At 37.0% G+C, this 21,635-nt stretch overlaps 1 protein-coding gene across 1 annotated transcript in view; it reads left to right on the top strand.

The window, feature by feature from the left end:
- Positions 1–20,550, top strand: part of nlrc5 (NLR family, CARD domain containing 5) — a 31,331-nt gene extending 10,781 nt beyond the window's left edge. The window contains exons 5-44 of the mRNA XM_036585354.1: positions 748–831; positions 924–1,007; positions 1,528–1,611; positions 2,255–2,344; positions 2,463–2,513; positions 3,599–3,646; positions 4,173–4,256; positions 4,853–4,933; positions 5,070–5,159; positions 5,270–5,317; positions 5,400–5,459; positions 5,622–5,705; positions 5,815–5,898; positions 5,985–6,074; positions 6,291–6,350; positions 6,483–6,566; positions 6,711–6,794; positions 11,280–11,369; positions 11,528–11,593; positions 11,929–12,012; positions 12,141–12,224; positions 12,380–12,463; positions 12,558–12,644; positions 13,292–13,339; positions 13,494–13,544; positions 13,674–13,757; positions 13,848–13,931; positions 14,190–14,270; positions 15,473–15,556; positions 16,245–16,331; positions 16,912–16,995; positions 17,155–17,247; positions 17,396–17,479; positions 17,808–17,891; positions 18,082–18,165; positions 18,401–18,484; positions 18,681–18,758; positions 18,869–18,952; positions 19,042–19,125; positions 19,270–20,550. Of these exons, the coding sequence (XP_036441247.1) occupies positions 748–831; positions 924–1,007; positions 1,528–1,611; positions 2,255–2,344; positions 2,463–2,513; positions 3,599–3,646; positions 4,173–4,256; positions 4,853–4,933; positions 5,070–5,159; positions 5,270–5,317; positions 5,400–5,459; positions 5,622–5,705; positions 5,815–5,898; positions 5,985–6,074; positions 6,291–6,350; positions 6,483–6,566; positions 6,711–6,794; positions 11,280–11,369; positions 11,528–11,593; positions 11,929–12,012; positions 12,141–12,224; positions 12,380–12,463; positions 12,558–12,644; positions 13,292–13,339; positions 13,494–13,544; positions 13,674–13,757; positions 13,848–13,931; positions 14,190–14,270; positions 15,473–15,556; positions 16,245–16,331; positions 16,912–16,995; positions 17,155–17,247; positions 17,396–17,479; positions 17,808–17,891; positions 18,082–18,165; positions 18,401–18,484; positions 18,681–18,758; positions 18,869–18,952; positions 19,042–19,125; positions 19,270–19,342 (3,136 nt within the window). The 3' untranslated portion in view covers positions 19,343–20,550. The remainder of the gene's footprint in view (positions 1–747; positions 832–923; positions 1,008–1,527; positions 1,612–2,254; positions 2,345–2,462; positions 2,514–3,598; positions 3,647–4,172; positions 4,257–4,852; positions 4,934–5,069; positions 5,160–5,269; positions 5,318–5,399; positions 5,460–5,621; positions 5,706–5,814; positions 5,899–5,984; positions 6,075–6,290; positions 6,351–6,482; positions 6,567–6,710; positions 6,795–11,279; positions 11,370–11,527; positions 11,594–11,928; positions 12,013–12,140; positions 12,225–12,379; positions 12,464–12,557; positions 12,645–13,291; positions 13,340–13,493; positions 13,545–13,673; positions 13,758–13,847; positions 13,932–14,189; positions 14,271–15,472; positions 15,557–16,244; positions 16,332–16,911; positions 16,996–17,154; positions 17,248–17,395; positions 17,480–17,807; positions 17,892–18,081; positions 18,166–18,400; positions 18,485–18,680; positions 18,759–18,868; positions 18,953–19,041; positions 19,126–19,269) is intronic.
- Positions 20,551–21,635: the final 1,085 nt, after the last annotated feature.

Genomic DNA, 21,635 nt, shown 5'->3' with positions numbered 1-21,635 from the left:
AAAGATGGAGATGTTTTTTTGGACAGCAACGAAATGAGTGACAAACTCTCTGTTGTGCGTCCAGTAGAGGTCTGCATGGGCTTGATTATTAATGCCAACATCCGCACACTTCAACCAACAATCACATATGCCTGTTCCTGCAAAACCTAGCATCATTGTTGCCCCACCACCACTTCAACCACACGTTATGCCCACCCACTCCTGCCTTCTTTGGGCTATGCCTGAGGTCCTCGTCGAGTCCCGCCTGCATTTGCCATAATTTGATCTGCTGGTGTAGGACATGTCCATGCACACTTGTAGCTTATTCACTGTTTGCCCTTCTGCTTCTGCAAGCAGCCAGCAATTGTCCAAGCCCACTCCAACCAGCCATAACCTCCCCCACCCCATAACCCCCCACCCCCCACCGCATGAGCCGCAATAGGTTGGCTGTTTACCGCAATGACCGTGGTGCCTCAAATTGAATCCTGCCTGCAAATTATTTCACAGGTCATGCAGGACTCATTTTACGCAGACTAACTTCCAGGGTACTTCCTGTTGCTCCTTTAAAAGTGATAACCACAATAACCACAATAGTGCATAAAAGTGGAGCTTTGAAATTAAAATCTTGGATGATTTCACAGTAGTTCAGTAGTTTTGATAAATGAGCAGATAATACATTATTTATGTATAGTTTTAGGTTCTACATTTGTTATCTTTAAAAATGGAAGGCTATTGATTCATTTCAGTTTGCTATGGATTTCTTTTCAGTTTTCGTAGCAGGAAGTACGATGACAAGTTTGCAGAGGCTTTGTCTAGTATCCTGCCAAACCTCCAGGACTTGAAGCATTTAGAGTGAGTCTCCTGGTTAAACCAGTACTATTGTTTTAATAAAGTGAATCTGCTCATTGTACACTGTGGTTTTTATATAATTGTTGCATCTACAGCTTTATCGGTGGGGGCCTCACTGATGCCGGAACTGAGAAGCTTATCAAGGCTTTGGAGTGCTGTCCACAAATCACACACCTTAAGTAAGAGACTAAATAAGAGATGTACATAGGTTTATATCAAACGGATGCTTAGATAATTAAATGATTAAAAATATATGGCAGGATCTCATTTGGAGAATTCTGATGAGTTCAAAGGAATGGTTAGTATTGTATACATTGCATCAAATCAATCAATCAATCAATCAACCCTTATTTTCACTTAGAAATATATTGATATTTCATTTTGGATGTAGCCGAGCATTTTCAACACTAAAGTGATTGTAAAAGAAATTAAAATGGAATTTAATCAAGTTAAACTGAAATGAATAAAACTACATAAACAAATTAACTGAAAATACAGATGATATAAATTGCAAAAGAATAAAGAGAAAAAGTAAGATTTGATAAACCAATTAATGAGATTTCAGCATAAAGAATAAATAAGCAAACTAATCTTTAAAACAGTGAAGTAAAATGATTATAAAAGGTAATACAGACACATAAGTGAAAACAGTAAGAGAACTGAGATAAAATTTAAATTAATGTTCTTTTTTTTTGACAGTGTCAATGATAACTCTCTATCAGATGAAGGTGTAAAAATGATTGCAGATTTGTTCCCTAAACTGGCTAACATCACATCTGTCATGTAAGTGATGTATTTTTCCTCTCGTTTGTTTTGTTTTAAATCAGACTAAAGCCCTGTTTGAGCTGGATTAGTTTTGTCTGGAAATGCACTGTAATTTGGGTGATTACTGACAAGCTCAAGTATAAATGTCCAGTGTTCAAGTAATAATTCCTTAGCAAATTGCCTTCTATAATTCATCAAACTCTGACCTCCTACAGTAATAGTAGTCCTGTTCAAATCAACATCATTATTATAAGCTAATTACTCTACAACACGTCTACAAGTCAGCTGAAATTAAATTAAAACCAAAATAGCTGAGGCATGCCACGACACAGGTTAAAAAGCCAAACAAATTTTTTGAAAAAAAAAAATCAGTCAGATTTTGTTTATAAGTTTGTTTTTTTGGATCTATTAAATTCTAATTTTAATGTGGAAGTGAACGTCCAGGCTATGACTTTTCAATCTAGGCTATCTGAGGTAATCTGGGGACATCGCACAGAAACATTATCCTGTATGAACTGGCCATTTGAATCCTTTACAGATTACATTACTGGACCTTCTCTGGTTAAACAAACCCAACTCAAATAGGGCTTAATTCACAGTTACATAATAACTCAGGAGTGACATAATATTATTGTTTGCATTGCTTAAATGTTGTTCTCAGGTTGGGAAAGAACAACATTTCCAGAGATGGAATTTTTATGCTCGTCGAAAAAATGGCCTCCATTTCTAGCCTTCAGAAAGTCTATGTCAGGTAGGACTGCATACGTTGGAATACATGGCATGATTCTTTTAAGTTTTTTAATGTAAATTAATGATTGTGTACAACACGGTACAGTGATCCTTACAGAAGGTTGTTTTTCTATTTACAGGGGAAGGAAGGAAATCTCTGTTTTTTTCACTCCAAACTCACATACACCAAGGTAAGCACTGACTGCCGTTACATTAAGGTCTAATTTAATAAATTGTTTATTTAATATATTGTTGTGTGTTGATAACGATAATCATTCAAAGATTCAAAATCTGTCCCACTTTATATTTTCTGTAATTGGCAGTGCTGAGTTGTGAAAGTGACTTTATGGATGTATTTTGAGGGTTTTTTATGATTACATTCACTCATTTTCCCTAAAGTGATTTTAGATGCTTCTGAATTTTTGGAGTAATTTTTGGATACTTTAACATTTAGCTTACTAAAATTCTACTTTTGGTTGATTCTATTTACCAGTTTAAGGGATATCTGCCACTGAAAATGCCCAGATTGTGTTATATCCAGATAAAATAAATACATGTGATTCATATAGCACTAGAAAATAAAAATGAATCTGCTGATCTCCAGCTGTAATCATAAGGTGATTATTCCTAGCCAAAAAGAACAACAAGCTCTATAGACCTTTGTACACTCTGTTATTTTAACATAACAGTTTGGATTTTTCAAATATTGTGTGATTAATCAAAGTACAGCACTAAAAATGTTATATTTTAAATTGAGGCCTCCATAGCTTTGTGTCTTAATGATTCAACTCTCTACTGAGCTGCAAAACTCACATACAAACAAAATGCTGCATCAATACAGCTAATAGTTTTAATGCTAGACAGTGGAATTCCAGTGAACAACTGGATTTTTTTGATGAAAATCTAAGGTAATAATATTTTTGAGGCGGTATTCTAAGATAGGGGGGACTAACATTATATACTTCAACTATATTTTTACTTCAAATTACAAAAAATCTTTTTTCCTCTCAAAGCCAAATGCACTGCTCTCACTCTATGATCAGATACTTTTCTAGATTGCTGTTTTCCAATAACAACTTAAGAATTTCATAGCTGTGTAGTAATTCTTTCGAGATTAGGTTTGGTCCTGACATTTGGCATTTTGACGTTTGCACTTTACTGTAAAATATGATGCTTGGTTACCTGATTGATTTCAGTTTTATGTATGGACGTCTCTTTCCATTAGTCAGCTAATTGGCCTCAAAAATGTTGACCCTTTCCTTCTGTTCTTTGATAGTGTGAGCACAGATGACCCTAAGGACACTGAAGCCCCAAAGGAACTAATGTATGTGCTGTACTTTCCAGTACTCTACTATTATTGAATGTCATTCTTCTTTCTGTATACACTTCTGACAGAAGAAGCACCAAAGGCGACGTTCACGTTACAAGGTTCACTGCTCAATTCTGCTCATTTGGCTCATATCCGATCATTTTAACTTGATGGTTCATGTTAATGTGTCAGTGACTCAAATTTGTGTCCACACAGCTCTGAAAAAATCAGATCTTTGTCACATTAAGTCAAAAAATTGAGTGGCACTTCAGCTTGGTAATGTGAACGTAGCCAAAAAACTCAATTCTGTTTGGAATGCTAGATTATGAGAATACAGATGTTAGCACTGTTTCTGAGTGTAAAGAAAACTTGCAATAAAAAGATGCTCACATTTTGCTCTTGCTTGCACTAATTTATACATTTATTTAAAATGTACTGTTGTTCAGTGATACATTTATCATTAATGCATGACTGTTTAGTGAAGGGTTTATCCTTTGCAATTATGGCACGTCTAACTTTTGTTTCTGTTATTTGTGTTTAGCTTGAACAACTATGATCTTAAACTGACTCATTTGACCAGACTGTGCAGCAAACTCAGAGGCTGCTCCTCTTTGATCATCCTAAAGTAAGCATTTTGCTACGTGCAGTCTTTTCATGACTTTTAGTTGAGTGTTATAATAAAGAGGAGTCAAGGAAGTAGGATGCAAGTGCAAGTCCATAGTTTTATTATAGTCTGTAATGACAACAGAGGAATGCATGAGAGAAAACAAAAAATTATATAGGAAAACATGATAAACTAGAAACTAAACTGAAAGAAACCACAAAACAGAGACATGGTGTATACAGGAGAACACAGACAAGGAACACTAAGAGGGCATGGTACCAGGACAAGACATGAGACAAGGTGGAGCAGTGGCAGGGCAGGGAACTAAAACAAAAACAAGGGAACATGGTTGAGACAAAAGGGAAAATGTGTACACAGAGGAAACAGACAGAGACAAAGCTGGGCAGGAATGTTACAGCTGTTAAATTCATAAATTTTTGAGCAAGAAGTGACTGTCCTTATTAGCTAATTTTGAAAGTTTTACATGATAAGCTTAATAGAAAATTAATTGAAGTTGAGGCTTATCCTTTTTAAAACATGCAATGGTTGGTCTTAGATCTATTTTAGCCTTTGGACTTCCTCATATACACAAAAAGTGCCTCTTTTTTTCTTTTCAGTTTGTCCAACAACTCCCTTGGTAACAAAAGTTTGAAGAAGCTTCTTGAGCTGTCTAGGCTTGGGACCATTCAGGAAATCAAGTGTGTTATACCGTACACTGATAATTTTTGTACTTTCTCTTTCACTTCATAGGAAGTTCATTTTGTACTGAGTCTTGTATGGCACTACTCTTTTGTTTATGTGTGTGTGACAATGAATTGTTGTCCTGCCATGCAGTGTCAGTGACAATGGAGTGGATATGGGTGGACTAGTTTCTCTCTCAGCTTCTCTCAATACTGAGAAAACCTTGAGAGAAATCGATGCTAGGTAATTATAATGTAACTGATTGTTTATTGAGAATTGTTGTTGTTTTTACAGTTTCGTACTCAGTTTTTCATAAGCAGTATTAAAAGTAACAATATTCTCTTTTTCACTAGTCACAATGGAAAGCAGAAGCTGATCTTGAAGTTTAATCGTAGCACAAGGTATTTTGAAAACATTTTGGCTTGCAGGCGTTATGGTGTTGCAGTGAGGCATGTGATTTATAGAAATATATTTTGTCTGCAGATACGCATTAAAACCGTTAAGCACTGATGGGTCTGATTTATACCTCCACAAGAAATTCAGGTAAAATAGTAATAGATTTTATAGTGTATTAGCTACATATGTTATTTAATGCATTATTATTATTAGTAGTAGTAGTAGTAGTCGTTGGAGTACTAGTAGTAAAAGTAGTACAAGTAGTACTATTTTTTAAAATTATTTTTGTTTTTTTTTGTGTTGTTTTAGCTTAACTCACAGTGATATCCATCCTACTGACATGAACAGGCTGTGTAAGAATCTGGCCAAGTGCAAACATTTGCTGGAACTGGAGTGAGTAAACTGTCATTTCTCCTAGTCTTCAGAATTGGTCTGTGTCATACTGCTAGTTTGCACTTTTTCAGCAGTTCCTTATAAACCCTATTCCTGCTTTGCGCTGTAGTTTCTCCCATGGAACCTTTAAGGATGAGTCGGTTGAGAAGCTCCAGAAGCTCCTTCCAGGAATGACATCTCTCCAGCTGCTAAAGTAAGAGCTCATGTCCAATTTGCTTCGACAAAAAACTTTTCAACTGATGTAGTGCTAGTTCATAATTGTCCTGTTATCTGTTCCAGTATAAGTTACGTCCAGATGTCAACAGACGGTGCTCTGTCATTGATCAGATCACTTGCTGATTGCCCACGCATCACATCCATGGAGCTCAGGTAGCTTACATTATAGCAAACTGTGTCTGTATGTACAGTGGCCCCAGAAAGTATTTGGGTATTTTGTGCCATACTTAAAAATGTATTAGGTTAAAAAAAGACCTTTCTAAAGGCAGCTGGCATGTTTAACTTTGTTAAAGTTTGCCAATACTCAAAGTGTCTAAATACCAGTATGCCACTGCTGTTGTGTGTAACTTAAGATCTTCTGGTTCACAGACAACAAGGAGAAGCATTCATTAGATTTCTCCAAGTCACATCAGGTGCAGCAACTTGCAAGTGAGTTATTTGGAAAAAAGAAAAAAAATCTTAAACTTTAGTCAGAAATGTTGTTGTAATAGCTAAATGGCTCTGTGTAGGCTTGCTTTGGTTTCCCTTTTTTTAATCCAATCTTTCAATCTTGTTCAACAGGCTTATTCAGTATAAGCTGAATGGCGACAATATAAAGGACCTGTCAGGGATTCTGGAGCACTGTCCTCACCTTGCCGATCTGGAGTAAGTATTTTTCAGTTCATAATTAGCTCTCAGCCCTTCATTCCCTTTGTTAGCTGGTCTACATATCTGTGTGTGATATCTGTTTATCTGTATTTGTTATGAATGATGGTTGATATTTCTAACCCAATCTTTACATTCTTGTAGTTTGTCTAGTAACTTCCTTAGAGATGAGGGTGTGAAGAGCTTTGTCAGTTTACTGCCCAGACTTCAGATTTCCAACTCACTGAGGTAAAGGCAGTGACTTTCCTGCAGGCTGTTTGATACTGAGCTGAACTGCTGCTGTTGTTAGCTCTGTCAGTGCACTCTCCCTAAATGGATACATTATCATTCTGAACCGTGGGGGATGATGATAATGGAATTAGATTGGCATTTGTATATTTGTACAGAGCAGATGTTTAGATTTCACAAATATATTTTAAACTGATATTTGATGACATACACTACATGGCTAAAAGTGTGTGGATACCTGTCCATAAACATTAATATGGAGTTGCCCCTCTGTAAGATAAAATAGGATAAGACAATCCTTTTTCAGTCCAACAACGGGGAAATTTACTTTGTGGCTATAACAGCCTTAATTTCTCTGGGAAGGTTTTCCACAAGATTTAGGTGTGTATGTGTCTGTGAGGAATTTGTGCCCATTCAGTCAAAAAAGTGTTTGTGAGGTTAGACATGATGCTGCATGAGAAGGCCTGACATTCCAGTTCATCCAAAAGGTGTTTATTGGGGTTGTGGTCAGGACTCTAAACACTAAACTCATGTCTTTATGGACGTCGCTTTATGTAAGTTTAAAGCATATACAGTCCCTTCCAAAGTATTGAAACGGCAAGGCAGATTCTTTTATTTTTGCTTTACCCTGAAGACATTTAGGTTTGAGGTCAAAAAATGAATACAAGATGATAGATCAGAATTCCAGCTGCTATTTCCAGGTACTTACATCTAGATGTGGTAAACAACTTAGAACATGGCACCTTTGCTGGCAGAGCAAAAGTAAAGGAACAGATAGTTGTAATGTAAATAAAAGTAAATTACACATAATATTTGGTTGCATATCACTTGTTTGCAATAACTGCATCAAGTCGGCAATACGTTGACATCACCAAACTGTTGCATTTTTCTTTTGTAATGCTTTTCCAGGCTAGTTCGGTTGTTTGTTTTTGGGGCTTTCTACCTTCTGTCTCCTCTTGAGGAGGTGAAGTGCATGCCCAGTTAAGGTCTGGTGATTGACTTAATCAGTCAAAACCTTCCACTTTTTCCCATGATGAAATTCATTGTTATGTTGGCAGTGTGTTTTGGGTCTTTGTCTTGCTACACCTTGAGTTTCCTCCCAATTAAATTGGATGTCTCTGTAAATTGGCAGACAGAATGCCTCTGTGGAATTCTGCTGCTACAATCACGAGGTACTTCTTCAGTAAAGATAAGTAAACCTGTTCCAGAAGCAGCCATGCAAGCCCATCGCCACCATGCTTGACTGATGAGCTCATATGTTTTGTATACTTTCTTTCTACACACTTTGGTGTTTCCATCACTTTGGTAGTTCTGTTCCAGAACTTTTTATGACTCATCTCTGTATATCTTTTAAAATTCTAATCTGGCCTCTCCATTCTTACTGCTAATGAGTGGTTTGCATGTTGTGATATGGCCTCTATATTTCTGCTTCCTTCACCCCTGCCTTTTGGAGGTTGTTGGCAATTTCACTGACTGTTGTTTTTAGGTTTGTCTTTACATCTCTCATAGTGTTTCTGTCATCAACTCATATTATTTTCCATGGCTAACCTGTTTGATATCTGGTTCTTTGTACACAAGTGATTCCCTTCTTTGTCAAGACTTTCCAAATTGTTGTACTTGCTATGCCTAATGCTTATTCAGTGACTCTGATCAGTTTTCATCTGGGCTCAAATTAAGAGTAGACATTCAGAGCTATTAATTGTTTAAACAATCAATGTAACAGGCACAGTTGAGCAACAAAAAAAACACCTATGAGCCGTGTGTTCCAATATTTTTGCTCACTTGAAAAATGGGTGGGTTCAAACAAATGGTGCCATGTTCTAAATTAACTAACACATATAGATGTAAATATCACACAATAAAATTCTGATCTATCATCATATATTCATCTTTTGATCTCAAACCCAAATGTCTTCAGTGTACAGCAAAAACAAAAGAACTGGCCTTGCTATTCCAGTAATTTTGAGAGGAATTTAGTCTAAAGCAGGGGTGTCCAATCTTATCCACAAAGAGTGGTGGCTGCAGGTTTCCATGCCAAATGCACTTGTGCTCATTTGATTCCAACTGTTTAATCAGTTGGTCTCCGTCTTCAGCAATTTATCACGTGTGCTCCTACATTGAAAAAATGCAACCACACTGGCCCTTTGCGGATGAGTTTGGACACGCCTGGCCTAAAGTGTCTTTGTATGCTGTAGCATTAACATTACCTGTAACTGGTGCCCCAGACCATTATTCTTCCTCAACCAAACTTTACTGCTGGCAGTCTGCATTCCAGTTTGGTAGCATTCTCCTAGCAGCCAAACCCAAATATTCCCACCAGTATTTCCTTACAGTTGACTGTAGCAGATGTGGTTGGGCAGAAATTTCACAAACTGACTTGTGACAAAGATGGCATCCTATGATAGTGCCACATTTAAAGTCACTGAGTCCTTCAGAACAATCCATTCTACTGCCAGTGTTTGCCTGTGGAGAGTGCATGGCTTCGTGCTTGATTTTATATACTATTAGCAATGTGTGTGATTGAATCACCAGAACTCATTGATTAGGAGGGTATTCCACATACTTTTGGCCATATAGTGTATATTTATTGTGCTCTGGTAGAGCAGAGTGTTTAGGTACCACTGCTGTGCTAAAATGTGTGATTTTATTTATTTTTCTGCAACCCTCTCCAAATATGTTACGTTTCTCTGTAATGCTAATCCAGGTGAATTTAGACCCTGTTTGTAAATTACAACCCCAATTCCAAAAAAGGGACGCTGTAATGTAAATAAATGTAAATAAAAACAGAATGCAATAATTTGCAAATGTCACAGACCCACACACAATTGAACACAGAACACATATCAGATGTTGAATGTGAGACATTTTACCATTTCATGAAAAACATTAACTCATTTAGAACTTGATGGCAGCAACGCATCTCAAAAAAGTTGGGACAGGGCCATGTCTACCATTGTGTAGTATCCCCTATCTTTTAACAACAGTATGTAAATGTCTGGGAAGTGAGGAGACCAATTGCTGGAGTTTTGGGAGAGGAATATTGTGCCCATCCTTGTCTGATGTAGGATTCTAGCTGCTCAACAGTCCTGGGTCTTCTTTGCCAGATTTTTGTTTCATGATGTACCAAATGTTTTCTCTTGGTGAAAGGTCTGAACTGCAGACAGGCCAGTTCAGCCCCCAGACTCTTTTTCTATGAAGCCATGCTGTTGTGATAGATGCAGTATGTGGTTTAGCATTGTCTTGCTGAAATATGCAAGGCCTTCTCTGAAAGAGACGCTGTCTGGATGGGAGCATATGTTGTTCTAAAACCTCTATATACTGTTCAACATTGATAGTGCCTTTCCAGATGTGTAAGCTGCCCATGCCATAATGCAACCCCATACCAACAGGCTTTTGAACTGTGCGCTCATAACAAGCTGGATGATCCCTATCCTCTTGAGTCTGCAGGACACGGCATTCGTGGTTTCCAAAAAGAATTTCAAAGTTTGATTCATCTGACCACAGAACAGTTTTCCATTTTGCCTCAGTCCATTTTAAATGAGCTTTGGCCCAGAGAAGACGGTGGTGTTTCTGGATTGCGTTGACATATGGCTTTTTCTTTGCATGATCCAGGTTAACTTGCGTTTGTAGATTGCACAGCGAACTGTGTTCACAGACAATGATTTCTGGAAGTGTTCCTGAGCCCATGCAATGATTTCCAGTATTGAATCAAGCCTGTTTTCAGTGCAATGCCGCCTGAGGGCCCGAAGCATCCAATATTGACCGTTGACCTGTCCCTTGCGTACAGGGATTTCTCCAGATTCTCTGAATGTTTTGATGATATTATGTACTGTAGATGGTGGGATATCCTTTCAACATCTGATATGTGTTCTGTGTTCTATTGTGAATAAAATATGGGTCTATGAGATTTATAAATCATTGCATTCTATTTTTATTTACATTTATTTACATTTTACACAGCATCCCAACTTTTTTGGAATTGGAATTGTATATAAATGTGTTGGCGTTTGTATTGTATTGGCATCAGCAGATATGTACATGCAACATATCAGATTTTGGCATTGGCACATGATTTCTATATTAGTGCATCCATAGTATAAACTAAAAAATTCATGAAATGTGATTGGAAATGATGAATGCTATACCCACAGCCACAGTGCATGAACCCTGACCATGAGCAACACAGTAGGGACATGCAGCAGTCATCAGGGCTACAGAATGAAAATCTCATGTTTTGGTTTTGCAAATTTGTTGTTGCATATTCATTAATATTAGATTTTTTGGGTTAGCTAGCTTAGTTGCTGTTGTCGGAGACAAAATGGTCTGGCTTTTAAAATAGTGACCTTTCTTGGTATCTCAGTATTAAGACATAAAGGCCTTATTAACTGTGTCAGAAACTGTCAGTGCTGCATACCAACACCTCTTGCAGTTTTTTTAGCACTCTGATAGCTTGTGATTTATTTATCCTGTTTATCTCCTCTACAGTCTCAGCAACAACAAACTCACCCAACTTGGAGCACTCTACCTCGTGAATTCACTGAACTCTTGTGAGAAGGTGGTTGCTGTGGAAGTCAGGTAAAACTTATTGAACAGGTTCATTTTTATCTGTTGTGTGTAATCTGACTTTAGTGCTGTGAAGCAGCAGAGGAGCTTTTAAGAAGTTTATTCTAAAGTCACATTCAAGGTTTATTATTTTGTGTGTTTTTTATTGCATATATTGTATCTCATCTTAGTCTTGGAGCAGAGGAGCGGGTTCTGATTCACTTTGAGAAGGAGAACGTCACAGGCAAAACGCTCAGGTTAGGCACTCTCTCAACATGTCTGCTCTACACAGTCTTTTGTCAAGTTTCACAGTGGAGCTTTGCTCACGTGGATGTGCCATCTGCCTTCCACCATACTCCACCACATGAGTCAAAGCGAAAGTGAAATTTTTTTAATAAATATTTTTCGCTTCGATACTGTTATGCAATGCCGGATTACAATTATTCGTTAAAATCCTTCTTTTAATGTAAAATATGTCTCTGGCCTTGGTGGCAGACAGCAGACATTTTCTCACAATCTGTTCTCTTTTCTCTCCTTATTGTCCACCACCCCACCCTGCCTCACTCTTTCGCTCTTGCTTCTTACACTGCAGTCTAAGGGAATGTGGTTTTGAGATGGGCCACTGGCAAAAGCTTTTGGAGATACTGAACAGAAGCCCTATTGAACTTAAACTAGAGTGAGTGTGAAATCAACAAAGATTTACTACATACAATAAAAATTTAGAGCCACAGGAAGTAATAGCCAATTAAAATAGAGACATTTCTTTTGTGATCAGTGGTACCTTTTTGCACTTCTTGTCTCTAGGTTGTCATCAAATGTTCTGAACAGTCAAAGCCTGCATTTTCTATTGAATAACCTGGCCAAGCTGTCCTCTGTGCGAACTCTAGAGTAAGACTATTCACACACACAGCTGTGCCAACACAGTCGTACTCCTCCACTTTTTTTCTAATGTAAATGAGTCTACGACATTGCTGACTGTTTCCAATTAAGACATTTAATTGTGGATTAATATTGAGACGTGTGCGTTGTCTTTGTCCTTTTAGGCTAAGAAACAATGGTTTGAATGCCGAGGTGATTAAGCATTTGGTTACGCAGCTGAGAAGTGATTGTGACTACAGAACCATCCAGTAAGCATTAAAAGAAGATAAAAAAAGACATCATGTCTTCTCTGATTATAATATTCCATGTGAATAATGGTTGGTCCTTTTGTTTTTCTGTCAGAATTGAGGAGCCGTGGATAAAAGCAGAAGCTGCTGTTTGCCTTGTGTCCAGCTGTCTGGACCTCAACTCACGCATAAGGGAGATCAGGTACGTCTAAGCATTTTGTACATAGACTGGACACACTGTGAAATAATTAAATCTTGAAAAGTGAAAGCATCTTACATGCAAGCAATATATCAAATATTTTAATTGTTTATCCCATTTGTAGACATATTTACTTATAAGTAATTTTCTCAGCTGGAATTATCTAGAGTTAATACTATATTGTTGCTGTCGGAACAAAACCTTATAACTGTACCATTTTTCATATATATATACATTATTTGTGTACCATCAAACTTAGTTAACTGTCAGAACAAAGTACTTAACTGTCATGAAATTCTGCCTATACAGACATCTCAGTTTTTAGATATGGCAGTAGCTTTCAGAGAGGTTGCATCCAGGTTATGTGATATAGCACACAACACCACAGCTTACTAAGTGCCACATCAGAAATGATGCAGTGGTTAAACCTATTTGTGTTTTTAAATGTGCTGCTCTCTGTCAAGTCCTGCTGCTCTGCTGCTTTTTCATGCATACTGTGCACTTGTATACAAGACACAAAAAATGATTCTATTCAGCTGTGCTTCTTAGCTAACCTATACACTGCTTTTAGGTTGCAGTTGCATTGCCTTTAAGTTTCAGTTGCACTGCAGTTGTTTGCCATCTAGTGAAATGAACATGTCTTTTTGCAGAGTTGAAAAAACATGTTTTGAGATTTCTGTTGAAGGCCTCCCCTCCAGGCAAGTCATAAATCTTATAAATCTAGACATATCAAATTCATGTTTGTAACAGTCTCAAATTTTACCACATAAACATTTCACAGTGTCATAATTTAGTAGACATCTGAAAATGAACAAAACAGCTCAACTGAGGAAACACATATTTTTCCCCCAGAGCTCCTTCTGAAAACGGGGATTTCTCTCTGTCTGCTGTTCGCTTTATAAGGTAAGTTTTATTTTTTATGGAGCTGTTTGTTTCTTCATGAGATCTTGGTTCCTGAATACTTTATTTTGTTAATGGTTATATTGAAATATTGTCTGCACTTTAATCATACTGTGATTTTTCTTTCTTCAGTTTTGATGACTGTGAAGTGGAGGGGCAGCACTTGTCCTTCCTGCAGTCAACACTCCAGAAGTGTTCCTCCTTGCTGAAATTACAGTATGTTCATTAGCAAGCGCTTTCTCATTTTCACACTAAGTTCTAATGCACTATATATGTGTAATAAATACCTCTCTTTATCACGTCAAGTTTTTCTCAAACAACACTGGGCACAAACGGGGCAGAGTTTTTTTCTTCAGTTCTGCCCTGCCTGAAGAAACTCAAGAGCCTCAGGTGAGACATCATGTGGATGTAAACAGTCACTGTAAACTGTTATAAATAATCAGTAACTGATGAAGGATTTTGCTTCTGCTCGAGTTAAACTAAATCAGTGATCATATCATTCAGTGCAAATAAATGCTTATTCAGTCTTATACAGCTTACTCAGTGCTTATACAGACAGTACCGCTACATTCATAGACATATGATGTATTTGAACCTTGTGTTTCAGTGTTATTTGACACAAAATTTGTGACTTTTGTGTTTGCATAGTCTTCAATCCAAAGGAGAAAGTCTAAATGAAGCAGTAATATTTGCATTACAGCGTTCACAAAAGCATCTGGAAAACCTGAGGTATAGCTCTCACATACACTTCTGTTCAAAAGTTTGGACCCACTGTTCAGAATAAATACAGTGTTTCTAATATGCTAGTTCTCTGCAACTTCACACCTTTCAAGGCAGTGCTGTAGATGATTCTAAAATGACAGAACAAGCTGTATAAAGATCATTCAACCACACTGGTTCAAAGTCAGAGTTAAAAACTCACTTAGGACTTTTAATAGGCTTGGACTTTAGACTTTTGTTTTAAATTACTCTAAACTTTAATTATGTTTATTTTATTAAAACAAATAATTGAACATTACATCTTGTCACTACCAAAACAATCATATAATTTCTGAAACTTTACCAGATGTTTCAGTAGTGACTGTTTCGGTAGTAACGATTTTAGTTAATTTTGAGCGTAACTCAAAAATGCTAGCCATTACAGAACTAGCAAACACAGCTTTGAACAGATGTACATATATAAAGTCATAATATTTTTCATTAAAACATAAAAAACTTTTATAACGTTTACTTAACTGCAGAAAATATGTGTTGGAGACAATTCTTAATGTTACACACTGATTTTCAGACTCTGGGACACATTTACTTTAAAACATTTACTTTAACGCCTCACCATAGGGCAAAAATGCAGTGTCACTTTCTGCTCGAAAATGCAGGGGTGTGGCTTTTAAAGGTAATCAAAAAGATCTTTTAAAAAACAACTTTTAAACAAAATTCTAAGCATTATTTGAAATTTATTTGAAATTTAGGGTTTAGGGTTTGGGACAGCCACCTTCCAATAGAAAGTACCCTTAATGTTAGGATTTTGTATTTTTTTAGGTTGTTACTATCTTAATTAATGCCTTGGGTTAGAAAAGATCATAACGTAATCCTTGCGTAAACATAATTGTTTTTTTTATATTTTTTTACTGTGGGACCGCAGTTTGAACTAATTTGGTAGAATGGTCCATGAAATCAAGAGTGAAGTTATGACAAACCTAATAGACAAAATGCCTCATCTTTCACATAAGGGACATCTGTGTGCAGAGCAGCACTCTTTTGCTTCTCTTGTACAGTTTATCTGAGCTCAGCTTTTTGCTCAACATAAATTCCACCTCCACAGTCCTCAGTTCTTATTTCTCTTTGAGTTACTGATTACTCTGATATTTTAAGATGCTCTTTTCTATGTACCCATAATTGTCATCTTTTTCTAATATGTTTGAATTGTTTAGTTTGTCCCATCATGTAATCAATGACAGTGGAGCTGCAAAACTGGGCAGTGCCCTCCAGGGTTGGACACATATGAGATCACTCAAGTAAGAAGTTCTTTTTAACCTCCTTCTGCAATTTTTCAGGGATGCCAGAGATGTTAGGTGTTTTTTTCTGGCGTTGTGTCATGTTAGCCAGCTTATGCAAAAACTAGTGGTTTTGTGACCCCCCAGGAAGGTCTTCTGTATCTGCTAACAGTGTGGTTTTGCTTACCTAATATAATCTAACCTATTCTAACTGGCACTAATGGGTTCTCTAAAATGTAATCCAAAAGTGGGTATGTTTTTTCAACTGGTTATCAAGTCATTTATGAACTGAAACAGGAGGACTTGTGCATTAAAACTGCTTTTTGTTGTGAACATACAGAAACTGAGTCAGTTAGAAACTACTGTTTATTATCACTTTCAGTGACCACTTTTGGAATTTCCAGTATTGCAGTACATAGAATGTACTCATACAGAAGCTTTTATTTGATTACTATCATTAATTTATATATTTTGTATAAATATATATATATATATATATATATATATATATATATATATATATACAAAATATTATATAAATTAATGATAGTAATCAAATAAAAGCTTCTGTATGAGTACATTGTATGTACTGCAATACTGAAAATTCTATACTATCTAATATAATACTAATATACTAATATCTTTTTTTGGTTCTCCAAACTGCAGAAACCCTAATGAGACATACTTAATTCTTTGTTGTTCAATCTAGTCTCTCACACTGCACTGGTTGGACAGCAACAGGAGGTCATAAGTTGGTTCGTGGGCTGGTGCAGTGCATCGCTCTGGAAGAAATGCGGTAAGAGCCCTCGCTCTTATGTGCAATCTTATGTGCATGCTTAGTCTGTAAAATTCAGTCAGTGGAGCTGTTAGCTGTGAGTTTTGATTCTTATTGAGGAAGACAGTTTCAATTTGACCATATCAAAGCCACACTGATGGAGCCTTTGCATTTGGAAAATGTATACGTTTAAGCCTACTCTAAACAGTAAATGAACAACGCCAGCCTTTTTCATGCAAGCTGCACAAGAACAAACCACAGTATGATTTTATCAGGAACAGAGATGAGATAAAACCAGATACTACACTGTCTTCTTTAATGTTACTGCATAAATAGCCTTATGCAAGGAAATGACTACATTAAATGTGAAGGAAGCCACATTGCTGGTCATAGGTTGGAGAAAGTATACTATTCATTCTGTCAAGTCAAAACAGTGGAGAAAACTTGAAAGACTGCAGTTGTGTTCAGTTACTATCTGAACACCAAACCAAAAGTGCATGGTCAGCTACTGTCTGAACGGTCATCACAGCTAATTAAGTTGGAGTTAAAATGTATGATTTGTAAAGAGAGTAGAAAGAATTACAATAATCTCTCTGCCAAGGCTGGACTCTGTTGTAATGGATGAAAAGAGCGCAGTCTGCCTGGCCCAAGGGATTCGGAGCATGACTTCACTTAAGAAGATCAGGTAGGTGAACCTAACCCACTCAGAAGTTTGTAATATAGACTACTGTGTTTGTAAAACTTCTAATGAGTTCATTAGCAAAGTACTTGTTGCATTTTACATTTTCAGACATATTATTCCTCAGAATCTTTCATTTCTGGTTGTTATGGATTTATTTCTCAGTCTGAATAAGATGGTCGTGGACTCAAAGGAGGGCAATGGGGTCCTCTGTCTGCTGGCTTGTCTTCAGTCACTGGGTGGGCTGGAGGAGCTAGAGTAAGTAGCCTTCATTTTCTTTATAAATCACTTCTTTTTCTTTGTCTTTGTAAAAAATATGTTAGATGTTGATGTAACGTAATTTAATGTTTTGATAAGTTCACTTTTAGAAGTATTTTAAAACGTCAGCCTTCCTTTCTGTTTCCAGGTTGGAGGGGTTGAGAATGGGTGATCGAGGTATTGAGGAGCTTGTGAAATACATCCCTAAATGGACCACACTGAGAAAAATAAAGTATGTGGGTGCTAGGAATGGATTCCCAAGCATTCATAATAGACTACATCTTAATACTGTCTATAGTTTAAACTGGTAGCATGAATAATAAAATAGCACCCTCTAGTGGAGACGGCAAGACATGGAAAAATTTGCCATGAGCTCTTAAGTATCTTGACAACGTGCCATATGCTGGTTCCTTTTGCTGTAACACCAGTTAGCACTTTTTCCATCCAATTACTGTACATACCTTCATTCATTCTTTTCCCAAGGTGAGGCATACTGTCGTGACTTGATGTTTTGTTCATAAGGCGTTATCAGTGATCAGCACTCTCTCTGTGTTGTGCAGTCTGTCAGAGAACTGTGTGAGTGATCAAGCTGGAGAGATGCTGGTGAAGGCGTTGTCCCACTGCAGAGCACTGCAGCAACTACAGTAATAACTAACACATCCTCTCATAGACCTTTTAACAGTCTTTGGCATGGTATTTGCAAACATTCATAAGTCAGAATTTATGATTAGTACTTCAGTGCAGTGGTAGAACAATAAAATTCAAAATGTGAATGTTTTTAGGAGAAACTGACACACATACTGTCAATGAATTTTATTACTCTCTCTTTTTCAGTCTCTTCAGAAACAAACTTGGTCATGAATTTGCTGCTCGACTGGGTCAGGTTCTCCCATCCCTGTCCCATCTCTCCGAACTGGAGTAAGTCCTCCAAAAAATAAGGGGTTTCTTGTGTTTGCATATAAATTGTTATTTGAATCAGAAAAGTGATGACATTATATTTATAGAAAACAAAAACTTCTTATTGTTTGTCGTCAAGCACAGACCACATGGTACATTTTTTGTGCTTGCAAACCAAAGTACTTGAATGGTCTTATGGTCAGCTTGAATGGTCTTATAACAATATCAATATTTCTCTTTTTTTGTCTTGTAAAAGCCTGTCTGAGAACCAGATTGGTCAGAAAGGATCCTTAAGTATTAGTGAGGGTCTGGTCAGCTTGAAGACACTGAAAAAGCTACGGTAAAGTACATGTACTGTTCCATCAAATGTACAAAGGAATGCTAATAGGCATTGACTGGTTACAGATTTTTAGCCTCCTTTTGTCATATCCAATACAACAGTCATTTGTTATATTAATTAAGTCAATACATGAATTACAGTAATTGTTATTATGCTCTGTCATTTATGCCATTACTGAAGATGCTTTTTTTTTCAGTTTGACCTCCATTGGAACCTCAGACTTGATCTGTATTGTGTCTTGCCTGAAACACTGCACGTCTGTAGAATCCATCAGGTATTTATGGCGAGCTTTATAACTGTTCCTTTTTAAATAACAATTGTATGCTGTTTTTCATTATGGTTCACACTGTTTCCTTCTTGTAATTGTACATGTTTTTTTCACAGCTTGGCATGGAATAAGTGTGGAAATGACGTGGCAGAGAAACTGGCCGAGGTTCTGCCACAGTGCAGTAAACTGAAAAAAATTGAGTAAGTGTTCTTCTTCTTTTACTGAAGGTATACCTTTTGCATCAGCAGTAACTGTGGCAGTGTGCAGATGATATGTCTATTGTTTGCAGTCTGGAAGCCAATAATATCAACATAACAGGAGCCAAAGCGCTTGCTAAATGCCTGCAGTCCTGCCCTTGGATTGAAGTAATCAGGTAATTTTTGACTCACATATGAATAATTAGTCTTTCATACCAAGCAAAGGATGAAAATACACAAAGCATTTTCTGACGTATGGACCAAGTATATGTTCTCCCCTTGGCCTCTTTCTTTCATGAGTGTTATCTCTATTTGAATAGGCTTTGGAGGAATCCCATTCCAAAGGATGACCAGATTTCGAGGGACCAGAGATTGAATTTCTCACCAACCTAATCTAAAGCACTTCTGTGTGTTTAGGCATGATTTTATGGCACCATTTTATTTAAATTGTTATTTATGTGTATTTACATTAATTGGAATTGGAAGGTGTTTTGTTTACATTTATTTGGAGAACACATTACCTCACTTTAAGAATCACCATACCACACAGCACAGTTTGTCTATTAGTCCAGGATTCAGAGGTTAATGGAAGCAATGCACACAATTCATTTTTACACTTTTAAGGGGAATTCCACCCATTTTTCAAAATGTCTGCATGAGTCAGCCATTCAGATGTTAGCAATATCATTCCAAGTGGTTTGATGTGAAATGGTGCACTGTAGAGAAATTTAGCTACTCAGATTTGTTTACAGTGGCGGTGATAGGCACCAGGGGTCATGATGTCTAAAACATAAATATAGCTGTTTTATTTTTTTGCTGTATAAAACCAGTGATCCCACAGGCAACAATTTTGTAACAATTTCATGTAATAGCTTCCTGTGAGGTAGATTTTAGAGGCACTAAATGCTTCAGATGTCCAGTTTCCTATCACTGTGAACAATTACCAAGCATGTTTTATCTAGAATGCCACATTTCACATCACACTGCTCTGAATGACTTTGTTTACATCTTAATCATTTATAAGTGCAGAAACTTTGAAAAAATCAGTTCCCCTTTAATGCAATACAGACAGCCCACTGCAGAGCCATGCTTGCATGTTCACAGAAATAGTGTTGCAAAATCTGGATTTATTGTAATTTCTTGTGAGTCATCTTTGAGAGCACAGTTTTTTTTGTAACTACAACAAATCTGTACTCCACACAATTAAAATCTTGCAGATATGATAATCACACTCACACAGAACTTTCTAGTCTTCCAGACTAATTGTCATATTTTTAGTAGTACACAGTTTCTGAAAACGTGAACAGGCAGATTGGCTTTGGCATGACAGATTTAGCACATTGATGAAGGCAGCTATCAGTTATCACCCTGTGAGAAGCCTGACTCCTTCACGCATTCTTCCATTGACCTTGCCTGGGCATCTCTTGGTTTGTGTTCTCCTGATCTCTTATTTATTCCTGTGTAAACCTAAAGTTTGAGATTCTGAGTTTGAGATACTTTTGTAAAGCCTATTTGTGTTTCAGAAAAAAAATGTTAGCTTTAGCCAAGTTAGCTGAAGAGTTGCATGCTGTTTAGCATTTGATTTAAAATTGCTGGTTCAATCTCTAATAAATCATCAGGGAATGCATAAACGTCTATGTGGTCTTCACATTATGCTAAAACTTGCATGTATTGAGTTATTTCACGTCATGTAATATCTCTCAGCCTCATTGGGAATCCCTGCTCAGCAATAGAAATCAGCTTATGTACCTTTGATGTTGAGGCTAATATATACAGATATCAAGCTTCCTGCAAGTCATGTTAGCTATCTGGCTTTCTTCTGCATTTGCTAGCTATGCTAACAGGAAAAAAGCCTGAGATATCCACCCAAAGCAATTGTAGTTTTTCCAAAAGCTCCTCCCACCTTTTCCCAGTCTTTAAACCAGAAAATCTTATTTTTACTGCTGTGTACCACTATAGGAGGAGAATAGTGGTGTTTGTAACATAAAGCAATGATTACATTTTTCATTTTGGCTGGAGTGCCCCTTTAAATAATGATTTAGTTCTTTTGCCTCTGTGTAGGGAGAATTTAGCTGCCTCTCATTTCTTTGCCTACACTTCTTCTACTACTGATGGACATCCTTGAATTAATTTGCCTTATTTCATCTGTCATATTGTTTTAGTAATTATTTTGAGTTGGTGCAGGATCACACGCTTGAAATAGGAAGCACTGCTCAGTTTGTACTAAATGCGTTAAATTGCTTTGTACCACAAGTAGTGTGTCAGCCTTGATGATACCTCAGTGTGTGTGTAATAACCGCTCTAAAGGAGCAGGAAGCAGGTGCAGGAAAATTCTGTACTAAAGATTTAAAAGATAAACGCAAAAAACACAAAACACAAAAAGATTCACAATCAGAATCACAGTCATAAACTCCAGCAAGGAAATCCAAGTCATCAGTGTAAAGGCAAATAAACAGTGCTTAGTGAACTGGATTACAGGAATGCAGAGCAGTGGATCAGACTGCTATTGTTATTAGGCTATTGTTATAAGATTTAACAAAGTAAAAGCTTGCCTTAAACACTTAGGTGTGGAGATGGAGCCCATGGTTAGAAGGCCGGTGGGTGCAGAATGGTGGTAGCCTGAAGTAGAGGGAGGCCTGAAACTGCACTAAAATACTGTGAATTCCTGGAACACATGTGTAAGGAA

This window comes from Colossoma macropomum, unplaced genomic scaffold (genome assembly GCF_904425465.1).
Source record: "Colossoma macropomum unplaced genomic scaffold, Colossoma_macropomum, whole genome shotgun sequence".
Taxonomy (NCBI): domain Eukaryota; kingdom Metazoa; phylum Chordata; class Actinopteri; order Characiformes; family Serrasalmidae; genus Colossoma; species Colossoma macropomum.
The sequence above is the reverse complement of the archived record's forward strand: the minus strand, read 5'-3'. Positions and strand labels throughout refer to the sequence as shown.